The sequence below is a fragment of the Gallinula chloropus genome (genome assembly GCF_964237585.1).
Source record: "Gallinula chloropus genome assembly, chromosome: 5".
Taxonomy (NCBI): Eukaryota; Metazoa; Chordata; class Aves; order Gruiformes; family Rallidae; genus Gallinula; species Gallinula chloropus.
The window spans coordinates 71,934,786-71,955,219 of record NC_140090.1 but is presented as its reverse complement, the minus strand read 5'-3'; the positions used below and the strand labels follow the sequence as shown (position 1 = coordinate 71,955,219).

The 20,434-nt window shown below is 41.5% G+C and overlaps 2 protein-coding genes across 3 annotated transcripts in view; one reads left to right on the top strand and one right to left on the bottom strand.

Annotated features, from left to right (window-relative positions):
• Positions 1–4,779, bottom strand: part of VTI1A (vesicle transport through interaction with t-SNAREs 1A) — a 267,123-nt gene extending 262,344 nt beyond the window's left edge. For both annotated transcript variants that reach the window (XM_084265085.1, XM_084265086.1), the window contains exon 1: positions 4,608–4,779. In XM_084265085.1, coding sequence (XP_084121211.1) covers positions 4,608–4,701 — 94 coding nt within the window. In that variant the 5' untranslated portion in view covers positions 4,702–4,779. The remainder of the gene's footprint in view (positions 1–4,607) is intronic.
• A 613-nt stretch (positions 4,780–5,392) lies between these two features.
• On the top strand, positions 5,393–16,053 carry ZDHHC6 (zDHHC palmitoyltransferase 6; the record flags this gene model as incomplete). The annotated part of the gene is made up of 10 exons (XM_084265154.1): positions 5,393–5,641; positions 7,039–7,130; positions 9,226–9,385; positions 10,410–10,571; positions 11,141–11,194; positions 12,575–12,742; positions 13,051–13,092; positions 13,485–13,630; positions 13,719–13,762; positions 15,477–16,053. 10 exons carry the CDS (start codon positions 5,393–5,395, stop codon positions 15,578–15,580), a joined length of 1,221 nt encoding a protein of 406 aa, XP_084121280.1. The 3' UTR covers positions 15,581–16,053.
• Between the last annotated feature and the right edge of the window lie 4,381 nt (positions 16,054–20,434).

Below are 20,434 nucleotides of genomic sequence, written 5' to 3'. Positions count from 1 at the left end.
CTTTAGCTGCATCCGTATCAAATCCTGGTGGGAACATGCTGCCTCTGGAGCCACATGCCTGCAGGCCTGCCAACACCTCTGAGCCTGTTGTTGATACCAGCACCAGAAGCATGAAATGCTACAGCACTGTTAATCAGAAAGCACGTGCTGGAGAGGTTTTCAAACCATTTTGTTTCAGTTTTACTGCCAAGGTTAAGCTACGGAAACAACTCATTTCACAGTCAGCATCCCCCTGCAGAAACGAGGGACACCACGTCCATAGGATAACTTGCTCAGCAGCTGCAGATGAGGTCAGAGGTAGTTGTAAGAGAAGCTTGTAACTAATCTAGATCAGGACAAACAACTTCTGATGCAATTAAAGACCTTCATATTAAAAACTGAAAACTACTATTAAAAACTGAAAACTACTACAACACAGTAGAGTAACAATCTGCCTACTCGATCATTTCCTTAAATACACTTTCATTGAATGAAATAATGAAAAGTGGGTTTTTTTAGCTTTTTTCTTAGTTCAGAATTGACAATATCCTTTAAAGAAAATAAAAAAGACAATGTTCCATCAAATAAATCTACATATAGCACAGAATTTTTACCTCCATATTGCCAGTCAGAATGTCCTAAAGAAAATACTGCATGTAGCTTGTATAATTTAACTGGTCTAACTTATCCAACTGGATAAATATCAAGACTGGAAACAAAAGTCTTTTTCCTTGGGGTAAGGAGTGCAACAAAGAAATCCATTCTACTGTACATAAGATTGTATCACTTTCTTAAAAGAAACAAGCTTTTACTACATTTTCCTCCATTATTTCAACTTTGCCCTTGCATTAGGCACTGTGCTGTCCCCCAAAATACAGCAGCTGCAGAAAGGCAGAAATCTGCCTACAAGTGTAGAAAGATAACACAGCCCTAGTTTGATCTCACCAAAGAGAGATAAAATAAAAATTGGACTGAGACTGAGTAGTCTCTGTGGAATTACTTCTTTTTAATAGTACATGCTGAGGAGGAGACTGAATAACAAAGTGCTTCAGCTCACTTGCAGATTTTGCTATGCTGGCTGAGGTGGTTTACGTGTCCTCCACTGCCAGAAGTTACCATCCAACTGCAGAGACAAACGGAACAATACATGCATTTCTCTCTTTGGGTTATGAAACTGGGTTCAAGAAGCACAACACAATGAGCCAGAGCAGAAATGGAGATAGTAAGCTCCAGTACAGGGGTACAACGGAATATTAAACGTGTGACTTTCTTCAGCTAAATCAGTTAGAGGCAGAGCTCTGATTGCCCAGTAGACAATGCAGGGATCAAGTATCGGAAGAATGACAGCACTCAAGCCTTGAACCATCACAACCCAGAGGATACTGTGCTGGGAAAAGACTATGATCACAATTTGTACCGGTAAAACACTCAGACCAAGCAATGAAAATTTACATAAATTTTTGGTTAAATCACAAGACACGTTTCTCAAAGACCAGGGAATATTAATAAAATACATCAGCCAATGATCTTCATTCTTCAAAGACATGCTGCAGCATCACACAGACTCTATTTAAAAGCCATTTCCCTATTTAGAACACTTTAATTCTCCAGATGATGTCTGCCTCAACAGAAGACATTTCTTCCCAAGATGTTCTATTGTCCCTGCTGCTTATTGTCTCTGTCGTATCAGAGTGCCTTTGTTACACTTCTTGCTGAACTATTTATGCATTTCTGACAACAGGATTGTTTGGTGAGCCATCCTCCTCCTAAAACACAGGACTGCATCAAGTCCTGACATCACCAAACACAGGAATGTTGCAAAAAACAATTAACTGGTATTTCTCCAATCCAACTGAACACGAAGGTTACAGCAGGTCCATCTCGGGCAGCAGAAGGAAATAAACCAGTCATTAGGCTTCTGGAGATCCCTCTGTGTTATGTAGAAGTAGCACAAGTCCTTATACCTTTCATCCTGCTTCTTCCAGCGTGCAGGAAGAAGGCCATGAGCAATCTCTCTGAAATCACTGCTGCTGAAAACTGCCACCTCACGTGCATCTCTCCTCATGTCCCCCTCCCACCTCACAATCCTCTCTTTGAGGCTCTCCCCGCCATCTCCACAAGAACTAACTGGAACTTCTGGTGACGAAGAAGCAAAGATCTTGCAAATATTCCTATTAAGAAACAAGGGAAAAACGTGTATTTAAAATATTTCTGATTAAAGTGTTCAGCATAGTCAGTGTTATTTTTTTCCTATTTTTTTAGAGGTGGTCAAATGCCTCTATTAGCTAAGACTGCAATTTGTTATGAAGTCATACATGAATTTTTTGCTGATACAAGACCAGAGCCCTGAAAACTGAAGCAAAGCACTCTGTTATAAATCTACAGTGCAAGTAGCTATAGGTTGGACTAGATGATCTCCAGAGGTTCTTTCCAACCCCTATTATTCTGTGATTCTATAACACAAGCCATGTACGACCAGCTTCAAATCCAAATATGGAAAAGCCACCTCTTAAAAAAAAAAATGTGACAAAATAACCATTGTCTTAACTTGAGGCCATTTAGCCCAGTAGCTACTAGTTCCCTAAAGCACATATTGTCTAAATTCCAAAAGAAGATTGCTAATGGCCACATAAAAGAATAATGATTTCAACGCTGCTGCTTCTAGGCTACGTCCTGTTTAAGACAGCACTCTTTGAACATCCCATACTGAAGCTCCAAAGTCTCATTAAGTGAGCAAGGGAGACTGATTCAAGGAGAGGATTATGGAAATCCACTACTACTAAGCAGAATATTCTTCCTACTAATGAACAGACACTGATGGACTTCCAAAATCAATACAATTAGGAAATTAAATATCTATTCTCTTTCCATACATCAGTGCAGCACTACTGACTCTCAGAATAGGAACCAGTAGCATTATGATGTCTCCTTCTTCCTACAAGGGATACTTAAATTTACTTTGCTTAGAAGTGCTTCCCTTGGTGAGGCAGTGGGAAATACTGACTTGATTGAGCATTTTACATTGGTGAAGAATTCACTGCATCTTCCCAGTGAGTTGTTCCAGTGGCCATTTACAAGTTAACTACAATTTCCAAGCAGGCTAAATTACACTAGTTCTAAATTTCAATCACAGGAACTCTTTGGATTTTTTCTTTCTTTTTTATGTAAGTCTCCACTACAAAATAGAAAAAGCTTTCTACCTCATAAGTACCTGCAGATTGCAACTGAATTATCCCCCCCTGTCTTTTTTGTTAAGCTCAAAATTAAAATAGTTTTGTTAAACCTACAGAAAGGCAGTTTCTTGTCCTTTAATCACTGAACCCCAAGTTATCAGAACACTTTCTAACTTGTCAAGATTAGAACTGGACATAACCCTCCAGAATTAGGCAGATTTTTTACACAAAATCCCTGTATATTCATTTCAGATGTATTTTCGACCTCTGAATTAATGCAGCACTGAGATTGTATGTTTCAGTTGACCACCTACCTTGAATCCTGTTTAGAGTCACTACTTCATCACTTCATGACGCATTGCCCACTCTAAAAGTAGGATGTTATTCTTTGGTCCTGGTTGCATGGTAATTTTTTTTCCTTTAGTCATATGGAAAAGCACACCATTCGTGTGTGTCCATTCCCTCCTTGCAATGATAACCACTCCTCCAGCTTAAGTATCTTAAAGCTTTCAGATACAGAAAGCAGAGGTAGAAATATTCAAGGATGTGAAAACAGAAGAGCCATTAAGCTGAGCAACAGGAAGGACAGACAAGAAATCCACTAGTTGCATCTTCCCTGTCTCACACTAGGCGCCCTACATTAAGGCACTGCTTAGTAGGCGCTAGACCAGCTGGACTGGTTAAAGAAACTACCACTTCAGGCTTTCTACTCCTAACTCTCTTGTAGACATTACAGTCCCTACTGCAGGGAAACGTCATGAATCAGACCACGGATGCTGCAGGGTACTGACGAACACATTAAAGTAAATGAGCACTGATTTCTCTGAGGCTGCGCCTACACCTGACTCACCACATCCAATTACCCAAATCAAACGTCCTAACAGCAAGCAGGATTAAATCGTGCACAAATTCTGCTTGTGCCACAGTAAAATGACACGATTTCCATCACTGGCGTCGTGGCACGACCCCGAGGAAAAGCAATGAGCGTCCTCCCAGCTCCGGCCCTGCCCCGCGGCCCCGCTGCCCAAACTTTGCGAGGCCCCGCAGCAGGTGAGCGGGGCAGGGCCGACCCCTTGCAGCTCCCCGCCAGCAACGCCCTCTATATTTCGTGAGATAGGTCGCTGCTCAAAACAGAGGCTCAGCCAGGGCAGGGAGGTGAATCCTGGCTCTGCCCTGCGAGGAGCGAGAAAACACGTTGGGGTGACGGGGCGCAGGGACGGGCCAGGCTAAAAGCAGGGTGATGGCCCCGTCACCACCCCAAGCGCTTACTGCTGGGAAGTCGCAGAGCCGGCGAGGCTCTTGCAGACGAGCAGGACGGCCCCGCGGCGCTCAGCAAGAGCCACAGAGAGCAGCGCAGGCGGGAGCCCAGCACGCCGGGCGGCGACGGCCTCTCCAGGGCACCAGGCGAGCAGCCTCCCCCCGCCCCCCTACCCAGCGCAGGCGACCGCCGCTCACCTCCTACCAGCTTGGGCACCTTCCCGATCCTGCCCGTGATCTCGGCCGTCAGCACGGCGAAGTCTTGCTCGTAGCTCTCGAAATCGGAGGACATGGCGGCGGCGGCGCTGGGGGGAAGCCGCGGCCCCGCTGCGCTCCGCGAAGACACCGCGCTCAGCCGGGCGCGCTCAGCGACTCCGCACCGAGCCGCTTCCGCGTTCTGCTACCGGCAAGGGCGTCCCCCCGCCTCCAAGCACCTCGCCACACGTTCCGGCGAAACTCTCGGCCCCCGCTCGGCTGCTTTAACCAGCACGACGCAGCTGCCTGCTGCCACCCTGCCTCCCTTGGCGGCCTGCGCTCGGGGGCTCGAACTGCAGCCTCAGGCTCGGGGGAGAAAGCAGCGGCGGAGAGGCCCGCTCGCTCCCCAGAATTCAGGGCCCCGCAGCCCCCCGCGCTCCGCCTCGTAACGCTGCTCCTGGGGCGGAGACAGGGACGGAGGGACACGGCGACTGCCGCGGAGCGCCGTTTCCCGGCAGGACACTATTGCCAGCGGACTGCCAGGGGGCGGTGGCTGACCCCGAGGCGGTGGCGAGTGCGGGCTCCGCCCTCACCCGTTCCCCGCCTACCTAAGGCCGGCGGGGCGGGGCTGGAGCCTGAGCGGGTTCCGACACCTCCCTTTCCTATTCCTCACAGCGCTTCCTCTCTCACAGCAGCCGGCGGGACGGCGCGAGGCTGAGCGCGGCGGGAGCCATGCGCGACGGCGGCGGCGGCGGCAGCACGGCAACGGGAGGGCGGCGGTAGCGGCCATGGGCGGGCCGGGGGGGCTGCGCCGGGCGCGGCGGCTGTGCCACTGGGGGCCGCTGGTGGCCCTGGCCGTGGTGGCCGTGTGCTCCACCACCGCCATGGCGGACGCTGCGCTGTGGTACTGGCCCCTGGACACCGCCGGGGGAAGCGTCAACTTCATCATACTCCTCAACTGGACCGTTATGATCCTCTACAACTACTTCAGCGCCATGTTTGTCGGCCCGGGGTACGTCCCTCTGGGGTGGACGCCGGTAAGCGCTGGCTTTCGATCGCCTCATCCCCGGGGCGGGGGCGGCAGTGCTGGGATGGGGGGGGAGGGCCCGGCGAGCCAGCCCTGGGGGGCGGGCAGCGTGTGTAGGGATCGGCAAGGCGGCAGAAAACAAGTGTCTTCCGATGGCATCACCTCCTCCTTCAGCCCGAAGGACGCAGCCAGGCCCCTGGGCCGCTCCGTGCTCCCTATCTCGTGTCAACATTTATGTTTTCGGTATCTCTCCCGCTCTGCCGTTGCCTCCGGTGCGCTCCAGCCTGTTCCGTCCCTGGCTCGCTCTGAGCTGCAGCGATCTGGGCTGGCCGGTAATGCCTCTCTTGGCTGCGCTCGCTGAGTTTTATAGATGCTGTTTTAAAACAAAACAGGAAACAAGTGCCGGTAGCCGGGGAATGAGAGCTTCAAGGTTATCTGCGCGCTCATGCAGACGCTGTTGAGTTGAAGGCTTTGCTGCTGGCAGTAGTGCTCCTTACTAATTGAACAGTCTTCTGGGTTGTGGGTTGGTTGTTTTTTTGAGACAGACGATTTCACGGTTATTTTAGGTTCAACATAATATTTTAACTCAAGGTAGAAATTAGCATATCTTTTGCTTCAGTAATCTGCTAAGTTAACGGTTAGGCTTGATGGTTTTAAAGGGTTTTTTTTCAGCCAGAATGATTCAGTGATTCTCTTGGGAGAGTGGTAGTTACAGACCGGAGGCTGAGTATCGCAAGACAGCTGGCGGGTTTATGTTGCAGTGGCAACACAGTAATAATCACGTTTCTACTTGTGGGATATTTCTCAACAAAGAGTCCAGTGAGAAGAGGATCTTGCTGTAATCCACATATTTAACTGGGCATTTAACTTTATGAACAGAAAACTTCGGCCAGTATTGCTACTTCTGTCTACAAGTTTCTCTGTCTCTCATCTTGCTGTAGTTGGTGTATGTGTAAGAAAGGCAGGTGCACAAGAGCTAGTTGAACACCAATGGTTAACTGCTCTATCTTACTACTAAGCCTAGATTGGCTTGTGGTATAAAATGGAAAGATAACATGTAAAAGCTTTTTTATTTTCCTAAAACTATAAAGACCTCATGCTGGTTTTCTTACTCTCTGGGCTTCCACATGAAACACTGCTTGTTCAGTCACTCTTCCTGATGGAAGAGCTGTTTATTTCTCTTAGCAGCCAACACTTTCAACAATAGGAGATGGCTCTATTGATAGCCAAGGCTTTATTTCATTTTGGGTTTTTCCCTCTCCTTGCCACCTGCCATTAAATAGGGTTGGGTCATGGAACACACCCTAGCAGAAGAAAGCAAAGATGCTTATCTTAAGAAGATGCCAAGATGATATATTGCCAGTAGAATTATGTGTATGTCTAACATGCCTATTCTTCTGTTTAAAGGAAAAATCTCAGGATTGCATGTATCTCCAATACTGTAAAGTGTGTCAGTCTTACAAGGCACCACGTTCACACCACTGTCGAAAGTGTAACAGGTACTGTCTTTAAAGTTGTTTTAAAGCCATACTAAAGCAGCTTAGAATCTAATGATGAGCTTTTGATGTAATTTATTCTTCCAGCTCTTCTACTGTGAATTTTTGAAAGCCTTTCATATGAACACTATAAGCTTCTTGAATATTTCCACTTTCTGGTCGTATAATTTCTGCATGGTTTTATTGTGGTTTAGTTTAATAAATAAATCTGTCTCTAACTTTTTCTTTTAAACTTGAAATCAGCATTGTTTTAGGGAAGTGAGACTGTAAATATGTAAAAATCTTTCAGTCTTTTGCAAGTTCTGAGTCCAAGTATTTACCTGCTCAGACTAGGAAAAATTCTACTCTGCTGTCTTCCCAAATGAGAATTAAGTGTTGATTTGGGTGGAAATTTTGGGTTGTGCTGTTCATGAAAGTGTGGGGGTTTTTTGAGGTGAGTCAGCCTAAGTGACCTAATAAGCCTTTTTGGTCAATTATCTGTGTGCTTTATTATGTGTTAGTCTTCCAACAGACTTGCTTTGAGCTAAAGGATTTTTTTATAATAAATAGCTGCATTGGAATTTAGTGCCATTTGGAAAAAACAAGCTCCTTCAGATGTCTGCAGTCCAGGTTGTAGTTGCATTTGTCTTGGGTTTACTGTACAAATCCTTCTCTGAAGAACTGTTAGAGACTGTGGTTACAGCACATTGCAAAACACACATTCATTTGTTACTCTTTAAACAAGATGCACAGTCAGTGTGCTTTTAGGAAGCAGAAACTGTAAAGCACTGCTGTGATTTGGTTGCATCATCCTGGAATTTGAAGTTAGACTCCTTTTCCTTGAGTGACAATCTTTATACAGTGGACTTGGAAAATAGCAGCAGATCCTTTGCAAAAGCAAGTTCTTTAAATGATACAGCTTTTGTCAAATAAGCCAGGAGAATCTGCAGCACATTCCTCATTATTTTTTTTTTTCATGATGGGTGTTAAGAATTTTCTGCCCCCTTAACTCTGGCCAAACTAATTCATTCTGTGTGTATTTCTAGTGAAATTGACAACTTAAACCACCTCTGAAAGTCTTCTGTGCTATGACCAGTTTCAGTGCATAAATGGAGTCACTTCTTGTGGCCCACCTGAATGGGGTGAGGTTTCTAGCTAGGATCTCAGAACCTCTTCAGAAGTAGTTGTGCTGATAATTGTGACTGCATGTTCAAGAGCCTGTATGGTGGCAGTTGAGCATATGCTCCTGAAGGGAAGTCAATTCTTTAAAAGAGAGAAACTGAACTTTCTGTTGGGAATGGACTAGCTTAAAAGATAATGATGTCAGTAGTTCCAAATCAATCAACTTATTTACAGAGGAGCTGGGTGTTTGTGTGACTCAATCATTTGTTTATCAATTGGGTTTGGTGCAGATGAATTGCAGTATTGTAATTAGTGGCTTTTACACCTGTTAAGCTAAATAATGCAATTTGGGATGCAGACACATCTTTTATCCGGTGTGTGTTTTCACCTGTAAGCTGAATCAAAATAACCAGCTTTATACTGAATACAAAGAGTGTCTCTAGGGTATTAATACTTGTTAAATAGATCTTGAAAAGAAATTACAGTGGTGTAAGGTTAATGCATAGCAATTGATGAAGCTTTCAGAGAGTCTACTGCTGAAAAGACAGTACACTTCTGTCTGCATATAGGTCATCTCTGCAAGTAGTTCACAGGGTATTTGATATTTCCTTAATTTTCCTGGTTTCCTTCTTTAAAAATATTGGCAGTAATGCTAGTGCCTGATTATTGTGTTGGTAGTACTTACACTTCCTACTCTTGGTGTCTGGCTCTGGCATACGGTGTTCATTAGCCACTAGCAGTTTGATTAAAGAGGAGGGGAGATAATTAGGGAGGGTTTGGACCTAGGAGCACTTGTTACTTATCTTTCTTTCACTCTACAACATGAGATATCATTCTAAGTAGCAACAGAAAAAGATACTATTGTGGTGATCTGTTGAAAAATGATGGATTTCAATGAGTAAATGGAGCTTGAGTAGTAGAAAGTTAGTTGTACTCTGAGTTTTTTGGAAAAAACATCATAAATGGCCTTTATAGTGATGGTATTTATTATTTACAGGTGTGTCATGAAGATGGATCACCACTGCCCTTGGATCAACAACTGTTGTGGATACCAGAATCATGCATCTTTCACTCTCTTCCTCCTCTTAGCTCCACTGGGATGCATTCACGCTTCTTTCATATTTGTTATGACTATGTACACTCAGCTTTACAACAGAGTAAGAAAATACAATTAAATGATTTAAATATTACTGAAGTATGATGGGTAGTTTATTTCTGGAACTATGTGATTATTTGGTTTCCTGAGAAGCAGCCTGTGGAATTTCTTGTTATGCTTTCAACACATACTCTAAATTCTGCTCTCTGCCTCTGAGAGAAGTATATTCATTAATTAGAGGATGATTCAGAGTTATTTTTAATGTCTTCCCCTGTTGCTTGTTACGATCACTGGGACTTCCTTAGAGCTTTGCATTGACCAAAGACTGTTTGAGTAGTACCTTAGAGAGAGACAGGCTGGGTTTTGGCTGGTACAGAAATCAGCCACTATTTATTTTCAATGCACAAGTTAGATGCCATTTATTTCTTGATTGCCACTCTTTGAAGAAAGGGCTGCAATTCTAAAAGGGAAAAAAAAGTACTACATTATTTTTGGAACAAAAGGTGAGCTATGTTGAATTTGGTTTTAAAGGGGAAAATTTAACTGTAACAGCAATGAGCAAAGCTTGTTCTGGAATACACCCCTTATCTCAGATCCATGGCTAAGATTATGAGCTTTGATTTCAGCTTTATGTTGCAATGAAAAGCTTGAAAACATAACTGAATGTAACAGATAAGGGTGGTGTATTGCATTTGCAGAGCAGTGATGTTGAGAACTGCTATCTGCTAAAGCTTTCAGAGAAAAATCTGTAGCTTTTCCATTAAAAATGGAACATTTTTTATCTGAAACTGGTCAGTTCATTTTTGCTACTGTGTCAGAGTCCAGATTTTTCAGATTTTAGGCCTAACGCCTTGTGGTGCTTGCAAGATGGCAATTTTTGTTAAGTTTTCCATCTAGAGAAGGCCTACATCTAGCAAAGAATGTATTTATGGAGAGGGAAAGTCTTCTGAATACTTTTTCTTAAATTGTATTATGAACCTGTCTGAAGTTGGGCACCTACCTTCAGAGAGAGATTTCCTGTTGGTAATTTGTTTTGTTTCAGCAGTTGGAATGTTCTACAGCTGAATCATATCTTCCCTTTGCAGATATCTTTTGGGTGGAGTTCTGTAAAGATTGACATGAGTGCAGCCAAGAGAGACCCTCGACCCATTATTCCCTTTGGACTGTCTGCATTTGCTGCATCTTTATTTGCCTTAGGACTGGCATTAGGAACAACTATTGCCGTCGGTATGCTGTTTATTATCCAGGTATGTTTATGGCTTCTGTTTTTAAAGAAATCAAAATCTCATGAGCTTTGCCTGGTTATGTAGCAGAAACAGAACTGAGATATGAGCAGCTGTTTAGAGCTTGTATGGTGCTGTGTCATTTTTCCAGGGCCTTGTGTTGCTTTGTCACAATTCCTCTGCTACCACAATCGGGGTGAAAATGTAATGAACTAAAAAAACATGAGATGGGCTTTATAAACTCTCAAAATAGCAAAATAACTTGGTATTTCAGGTGTATGTTCCTGTATCCCTGAAAAAAGAATAAACTTCAGATGTTTAGGATATTTGGAAGGATACGAAAATACAAATTTAATGCATAATCTGAAGTACTGTGAGATGATACTGTGTAAGTGTATAACCCTTGAGGACAGCATGAGCATGTATCTCTGCTGAATCTTAATTTTGATTGTTTTGTATGTTTCAGTTAAGCCTGTAACAGTTGCTTTGTTATTTGAAGAAAATTCAGTTTAAAGGATGTTTTCTTGCTTAGCTGATGTATTTCTGCAGAAAATCAATGTTAATTTCATGTAACATTTTCTCCTTATTTTTAGATGAAAGTCATTTTGACAAATAAAACTTCAATCGAGTCCTGGATTGAAGAAAAGGTAAGCTTTTATTACAGTATTCTTGTACTGTATCATTACAAAGTTTATTACCTGTATTTAATGTCTCACATCTGGCTGTAAACCACAGGTGTCATTTGAATTTGCTACTGACTGAACATCTACAACCAGCTTTGCTATTGCTGGCTCTGCAATTCACTGAAATAGATGAGAAATCTCTTAAGTGAATTTTTCTTTTTTGTCAATCAGTGGGACAGGAGAGAAATACTTGCTTTTAAGAGATTTTGTGAATGTGTGGGTGTGTTGACCTGAAGCTTGAATTGTTGTTGCTTCTTGATATGCCTGCCCATGTCTTTAACTGTCTAATTTAAATGACTCATTTCCTATTTCTCTGACTAACATTGGGAGGATTTGCCTTGATTTTCAAGAAGCTCTAGAAAATAGTGAGATACCAAATCCTTTCTCCTTTAAGTTTCTCTTTGATTTCCATATCTTTACAGAGGTTTTCACAAGATTTTTGGAAGAAATAGCCAAGAAGTAGAAGCTAAGTTTAGAGGAAGTAACAGTGACTCAGTGTTTAGAAGCTAGCTCAGTGGTAGCAGGGGAGTTTATGGAAGTCTGCAAACATTTCATTAATATCTTGTCTGTCTTATTCTGTGTCAAAATTAGCATGAGGATTTTGATACAAGTACCTAAGTACTGTGTGAAATATAGCTGGATCCTAGTTCTATTAGACCCTTGAATAATAGGACAACGGCTCATCAATGAAAAGAAACTTACAAATATGTAGTAGAATTTGGAATTATCTGTTACATTTTTTACTGTAAAGCACAGACTAAGTCCCTTCTGAAAACTGAATGCAGGCTGTAATACTTAAGCATTTAATAAAAACATTGTGTCAGCGGAGAGCAGCCTCTTCTGTGGCTGCTCCACTAGATGTCATCATTACTGAAAGATTGAAAGGTTCATGCTGCAGAATGAGGGAGACTTGGAGCATGTCTGTATATGCAGTTCTTAGAGGTGGGATAGGTGCTGCAAATACAGACTTATGCTCATGATTAATCAAAGAATCCTGAGCTGTGGAACTCTTTGTATATAACTGAAAGAGTTAGCCATTGGCTGTCTTTTAAGAAAAGCCATAAAATAACATCAGACTGTGGAGTGGATTTAATCAGTTCAGCCAGCTGACTGTTGTTAAAGAGTAAATGCAGGGGAAGGGTCGGAGCCCCAGACCAACCACACTTACAAGTAGTTTTAAAAGCTTTAGTTAGTATAGCAGAGATTTACCACTCTTGCCTCAAAATGTTTGCTTTTAGGTCTTTTGGACCCACAGGGATTGTGATCTTGCCACCTTAATACTTGCTACCCAATTGCTTTTTGCAGGGTATGTTTTATGTACTGTATTTATTGACTATTTTTCAGGCCAAAGACAGAATCCAGTACTACCAAACGGGTGAGACGTTTATTTTTCCTTATGACATGGGAAGTAAATGGAAAAACTTCAAGCAAGTGTTTACATGGTCTGGGATTCCTGAGGGAGATGGCCTGGATTGGCCAGTAAGAGATGGCTGTCATCAATACAGTTTGACGGTAACTGATCTTCAGTGATATCTCAAGTTAATTCTCCCCACTACCCCATTGCATGCTTTCCTTTGCAGTAATATGCCAGCTTTTAGAATAACTCAGTAGGCTAACTACTAATACATATACTGAAACAGGAGTTTTGACAAATGTTCTCCTGTTTCTGATAGACTAAAACATTCTATTTGAGTGGTTATAAGTGCTACTGATACTTCCCATGTATGTTGAATGGTTTCAATATCTGATTTCATTTTGTGTTGAATACACAAGTCCTTTTAAAATAAACTGTCTAAATTTCTATTTATAATCATTTATAGATAGAGCAACTGAAACAGAAAGCAGACAAGCGAGTAAGAAGTGTAAGTATTTGTGAAGTTTGGTCTGAAATTATTTTGAAATGTCAGTATAAATAAATGTAAGTAATTGCTGAGGCTATATTTTTCAAACCTAGCAATTAAATAAAGACTTTGTGTTTCCACACAAACAGTGTGCTGCAACCTTTTCTTACTTTAATGTAGCACTTACCTTGCTTTGCATTTGCTCCTTAGTTTCCAGATGGTAAGAAATGTGGTAGTGAAGACAATGGTGCTTCATTGTTAAGCAGTTAATTTAGAATTTAGAGTCCCTTTGACAGCCATTGTCATTATGTTCAAATCTAACAATGTGCTTGAACTGAGTTTTTGGTATGAAACTGTCAGCAGAGTGGTAACTCCTTACAGTAATGGATTGTCATGTTCTGTTAAATCTGTAGGTGCGGTATCGAGCAATAGAAGATTACAGTGGTGTCTGCTGCCCTGTGACCAAAGGTGTTAAAACATTCTTCACAACACCATGCACTGAAGAACCTAGAATTGCACTCAACAAAGGAGATCTGATTTTAGCCACGAGAGGCTTAAAGTTAGTGGCTCCACACTTTTATGTTTGGTTAAAAGAAAGATTAAGATGAGTTCTGGCATCTAATTACCTATTATGCTTTCTTTCCCAGACACTGGATGTATGGTGAGAAGATTCTTGACTCAGCTGTTGATGGTATGAAGCAGTTATATTAAATTTTTTTGTTGAAAACCATAGATAAATTTTATAGCTATCTAGAAGTGTGGACAATATTACATGTTCAGTTTTTGAAGTGTAGAATGACTGACCTTACAGGCATTAGGTCCTCTCCCCTCTAAAACCTCATGCACAGTTTTTGCTCTTTACATCTGGTAAATACCAGTTTTGATAAACATCAGTGTTCTTTCATTCTGAAAGATTCGCCTACTCTGGTGGTTTATTGAAGGTTGAACGAGGAGAACATTTCTTTGTGTTCTAAGAAAAAAAATACTCTGAGGAGGTTAATGGTGATTTTTTTTGTGTGTGTATATATATATAAATAGTTCTTTTAAACACATTTAGATTTTCTACCTCAACACACTCCATATACATAGAGAACCTGGAGTTGCTCTTTGCACATCTTAAAGACAAGGAGACACTGTGTCTTTGGTTTGGGATGGATTCAAAAAAACTTTGACATGCGTTTACATAACTACCTACACCTATCAAAGACATTAAAGACTCCACTGGTCTGCAGAAAGACAGCATCCCTGCCCCCTGCATTTCCTTTAGCACTCCTGCTTAGGACTGAATTAATACTTGACCTACCAGATGTTCAGTTGAGGGTGTCTTGAGTTCTGTTGTCTCTTCCAAATGGTTGTGAATTCATTGCATGTACATTTGTGGCTGGTGAAAGAGGCAGCCAACAGATCAGCTCAGGAGGCTGACTGTGTGTGTGCATGCTTTTCATGGGAAGTCTGAGACCTTTGTGGACTAGAAATGCAGCTCACTCCAATGAGGTGTTGAATGAATGAGGTAATAATTTGCATTGTGTTGCTTACTGTGAAGATTAGGTGGAGCTACCTATGCTACCTGGAATTATTTTATTTATTAAATCAGATAAAATATGGTCTGGGAGGGAAACTTGGAGTATACTGAGAGGCTGGATTAGATCTCAAATATTTTGAATTCTAGGCTTCAAAGATTAGGATGAAATTTGTTAGGGATATATAGCAAAATGCTACAAATAGGCAGGGAGAACAACCAGTGCTAAACCAAGATGTAAAAATGTAATGGTTTGGTAGCAGTTTGGGGGGTGGGGAAGTCATAGTCTTAACATGAGTCAACACTTGCAAAAGAAACTTCCCAGATGCATGAAGTAATCTTGCCATCCTACTTTGGCAGAGACTCAGCTGAACTGCTGCCAGAAGTAAAAGCATTTAGAGGGAAGTCAGCTGTAAAACAATGCAAATAATCAGAGTGATTATGTGACTTCTAAGGGAAAGCTGAAAGAGTCAGGGTGACTTACCTGGAGTGAAAAAGGGGATAGTCAAAAGCCAGAGTACATGCAAGCCATCATCAACTGCATGAAAGTCTGTTGTAGAGAAGCTTGTTAGCTGCTTTCTGTGTGACTAGTGTTTAGAAAGAGGAGTTACCTACTTGAAATATAGACAGAAAGAGGGTTGTAGGAAAGATTTTCTAATAGTAAAGAAGGGAGAGTACTGAAACTCTGGAGATCCCCCAAAACGTTTTTTTGCAGTGGTAGAGATTCCATGTGTCCCTGGCAGTAATGCTAGGAATTTCTTAGATTTTCTGGTGTGGAGAAGAAAATAAACTAGGCAATCTTTCAATGTCTCTTCCAGTCCTTTGTTTTTTCCTTTATAGAGGGTTGTGTTTTGTTCCAAGTTAATGCAATTTTTCATGTCTTAAGGTGGAATAAGAGAACGAGGCTGGTTCCCTAGAAAATGTGTGGAAAAATGCCAGTATGACTCTGAAACGGATCAACCAGTGGATGGAGAGAAGAAAAACAGATAGTCTTCTCATTCTTTTTAAATAAGAAATGGAATTTTTACTTCAGACCACAATCCTTTACTTGAAATTTTCTGTATATTACTTTAGACTTATGCAATTAATATGTTAGGACAAGGGTTTCTCTTCCTTGCAGCTGAAAGGGTTGGATATGTCTGTGCCATGGTTTGTGTACTTTTTTTATCAATAAAAAACTGAAGAAGCCATTCAATGGATTGCCTTCAAGATGGATCTTTTTCATACTGTCAGGTTTTTTTCCTTTTTGCTGTTTAAATTGCATTCTGAGGGTTTATATTTTAGTTCTCTTTCTCAACTGCATCTGATTGTGATGCGTGCTGCTTATCTTTTGTATTTTACTTTCTCTGAAGCTGCCCCTGGAAGCTATAAAATAAACCTCTGATTCAAATCCAAGATAAGATTTGTTACTTGTGACTTCTAATGATGTGACTTGTCCACCCCAAATAAATGATACGTTCATATTCACTTGTGGATCTAATTGTTCTTAGACCTACAAGAACTTGTCTATAGGCATGGGAATGTGAACTGATAGAGCAGTGAAGACTTCAGTGTTATAAATTATTTTTCAAGGTTAGAAATATTTCAGCTCTTGTTATAAGAATATTCTGTGCTTTTAATGGCCAAAAAATATAGCCAGCTGTATTCACACTCATTGAAATCTGAGCATGTGCCCAAGAGAGCAGAGTTCTTGATCCATGTTAGAGGGAAGGGAACCAGGAGTACCAGGAAAGAATGTAGCCTAGTTGCTACACATTAACAACTTTCCTAAAGCTTTTTTATTTACCTTCAGGTATGGATGTTAAAGGAAGACCTTAAACGGGAGTAACCTGTACTAGCTGAAGGTTTTCCAGATGTATCCTAAAAGCAGCAGTTGGTCAGTTGAATGGTACATGTTGAGACTCTTCAAATTACTATTTTGAACTAATGCCTGTTTTACCTTTACCTGCATGAGTTCTCAGGCAGATGAGCATTTCTTAAATAAGTGTGTATAGAAACAACTACATACAGACAAGCCAGGCTTATTCTCTATCTCCAGCCCAAAGACAGTTTGTTATTTCCAGCATGCTCTGTGTTAGTGCTCAGGGTGAGCCATAACCTTAGGCTCTTTCTGAGCTGTGGCAATGGAGAGTTAGCATTCAGTTTCAGTAGGTGCTTTGTCCCTCTTGAAATTAAAGCTTTTATTGTATAGAAGTAGACTTCATTAGATGTATAGGAGTGTATCATGCTCGTTGTTTCTCTGCTCATGAGAAGTGAAAGGCCAGAACTCAGCTGGATGTATCCAGACTGGAAGTTCATGTCAAAACCTTCAAACTGCAGGGGCTGCTCTTAAGTCTCAACTGTGATAGTTTCTGTTCAGTGTCTGTGGAGTCTAGAACCAGCAAAGAGTATCAAAATAAGCTTGTCTTCCAGCTGAGGAATCTTGGCAGCTTAAGGACCTTTTGTTCTTGACTCTTAAAATGACTAAATAGCTGCTATTTATATTGCTAGATGCTAAGAGTGGAATAGGAACAGATTAACAGCACTAATAATGACAGTTGATTGTTAGCTATTAGGAGGAGAACTGATGTAAGCTGGGGTCTGTTTACAGGGGTATCTGTTAGTGACTGAAAAACATCTTCAGCTGGATTTCAGCTTTCATCTGAGTATGATTTTTGCCCACCAAGATCACTACACTGTGAACTGTAACATGCCCAGGATGTGTGTTTCAGAACTGTACTTATAAACTGAAGTGGACTATGTGCTTCTCTTTTTAAGGGTTCATCATGTTGCCCTGAAGTAACTTCCCACCTCTTCCCTTTTGTAGCCCAGGTTAACTCGTGTTTCTGTTCACCATTACAGCTTCAGTGAGCAGTGCTTGTGAGCCAGCTGAAACAAAACACATACCTTTCAAATGCTTTTAGCAAATGCAAGCTGCCTTTCTACTACTGAAGACTATCAGAGCATGCAGGTTAAAGACAAACCACATCTGAGGAACTCTGATGCTTAATACTAGAAGATTTCATTTTCCTTCCTTTCTAACATCCCATACTATTTTTTTTTATTGTTCATTCCCCATTCTCCCCCTTTCTTCACAGAAAGGGTTGTCAAGCACAGGAACAGGCTGCCCAGGGAAAGGGTGGTCACCATCCCTGAAGGTATTTAAGAGACTTGTAGAGGGATGCTTAGAGACTTGGTTTAGTGGTGGATTTGATACTAAAGGTCTTTTTAAACCTGAACAATTCTTTGATTCTATTCCTTGCATTTTGCTTGAGGATGTCTTTGTTTATTAAGGAAAGGAGCAACTACAGCTTCAACATAGTAGTTCTGTGTTCAGCATTCATTCACCAGGGAATTCAGTTGATTTTCTTTTAGGTTCAGATCCCTAAAGAAGCCAGGTCTGGGGGAAGCAAAAAGCAAGTGTCTTTTCCCCACAGCAATTAGTTCTATTAAACTACCTCTTGCTTTTCCCCAAGGAAACACATGTTGTTTGTATTGAAAATTCTGAGCTCTCTCTCTCCTTTGCATCATCTAATAGCAAGTCTAGACAGGTAATGCCACACGAGGCTAGCTCAGGCTCTTGTATGATGGAAAGTAAGGGTAAGTGCATACTGAAGTGGACCTGTGCCTTCCTGTTTGAAGGAAAATAATTAAATAGGCTGATAAGAAACAGCCACCTACTTCAGTTCAGCAGGTTTTGGACCCACACAAACAATGTCATAAAAGCAGACAGTACTGGCCCTGCTAGCTGGACATCTCTCTCTGTTCAGTCACCAAATAGTGACAGTTTTGCTTTTCACACATCTACCCTCACTTGGTCTTTCCTTTGCAGAGTGAAGCCACTAACTGTGGCATGTGTCTCAGGTCTTAATGAGGAAGGGGCTACATTACCATATACACCCAGCTCTGCAAAAGACTTATTCTTGGTAACTTTGAGGTGATTACCAATAGTAAAATAAAAAAGTGTTTAACAAGTTTGCACCTTTATAGTGCTAACCAAAAGGCTTCTGCTGTTAATCCAGATTTCCTAATACTTAAGCAAATAAGTACAAGTTCATGCTAGAATGTAAGCATCTCCTATATAGTTACTTTTTGAAATGCATAGTAGTGACCAGGAGGAGAAAAAGACAACTTTCCATGCTGGAAAACCAGGGATTTGTAAGGTGTTTAGTTTTTACTTGCACTGAAATGATGCAAAAACAATTTCAAGATACTGAGAACTAGAGAAAGCTGCTTACAGCTGGCTTGAAGCACTGCACTACCCAGTGAAGGGAAGTATATAATGAATATTCACATTAAATGCCTGCCCTCTGTGAATCTTACTTTATTAGTCATGGTATCCATTGTTACTCAGCATGTGTGCACATCTATGCTGCATCCATTATGAATGGATCCATTTGGGCTGCAGCATAGATGTATATACGTGCTGACTAGCTAGACTTTTTAAAGCAAGTAGAAAAGATTGGCTGTTATTTTCAGCTCCAATCATGGGAAAAGCAAGTTGCATCCATTTGAACTTCATCACCCCTGTAGCCATACTTCCCTCAGGTCTTTGTTCACTTCAAGCCAGGTGGTAGTAGCTTTCTCTTGTTCTCAAAACCTTGAAGTCATTTTTGCATCATTTCAATGCAAGCATGCCTTGAGTACTCCTGTTTTCAGTTCAGATGTAGTTTGTGGAAGCATTTCTTACAGCAGAAGCACACCCAAGGGACCAGTTTCAGACCAATTTACACTTCAGTTGTTACATGTGGTTTTTCGGTCAGATGGTGCCCATTCAAATCAATCTTTCTAACAGTACTACCAGATGTCAGAGACAAAAAAATCTAAGGCACAGCCGTGTTCTGCTGTGAGAAGAGGCTTAACTGCCATTAAGAGTAAACCAAGTTTAAAGATTGAGGCGTTTCCTCTTCCAAAAGGACAAGCAGCTCTATTGTGTTATGAAGTAACCTGTACTACATTACTACTTTCTGAGACATAGCATGGAAAAGTAGGCATTCTCTACTCCTGTCTCAAAAAGGAGATCCCTTCTAACTGCAGGAAGCATTATGACCACTATCTGAACATGACTAATTGAAGGGACCACCAGATTCTGGTCTTTAGCATCCAAATGGATCTCTAAGGAAACTTCACTTGTTGATAGAACGAGCGGTACTTTCCAGGCACTGCAGCAGGTGGCATCACAGCACTCAGCCTGGTGCTTATACTGATCTAGATTAGCTGTTCCCAACTGATTTGCTCATCAGAACCTGCAACCAGTCAAAGTTTTTTCTGCCCTCTGGTTCCCCTCTTTCTCCCCAGTCTCACCTGAGGGAAAAGATTAAACCACATTGCTTTAAAGAAACATTGGAAAGAGAAGCAGCATGGTTACATGCACTTCCAGAGTCTTAAAGCCTTTATAGCCTCAAGTTACAAACAACACAATAAGCTACACAAGTTACCTGAAAACATCAAGGTCTTTCAGCCTAGACTAGAAACAGAATTAGGCCAGTTGTTTTTACTAGTCAAAACTAGAGATCCCTTACAGCAAGGAGTAGATCTTCTCATCAACAAATCTCATGTTGCCTTCTGTTTTAGAGAGCATTAAACATAGTGAGGAACAGCCACTGGCTCTAAGGATCAGGCAGAGACAAGGAGAACTGGTACAGAAAACCTATAGGTATTCCCCCACACATTACAGCCTTGTTAGCACTGCGTTGTCATTTGGACTGCTAAGGGAGGAACTGTCAGCACAGACATCTTATGTTAATTGAAAATACGTTTCTAAAAATAGTCAGCACTCATTTTGCCTAAATGGTTTTCTAAAGAAATAGCTTTAACCTTAGAAAACCATACCTGATGCCTTATTTCATGTGATAGGCTGCCCTG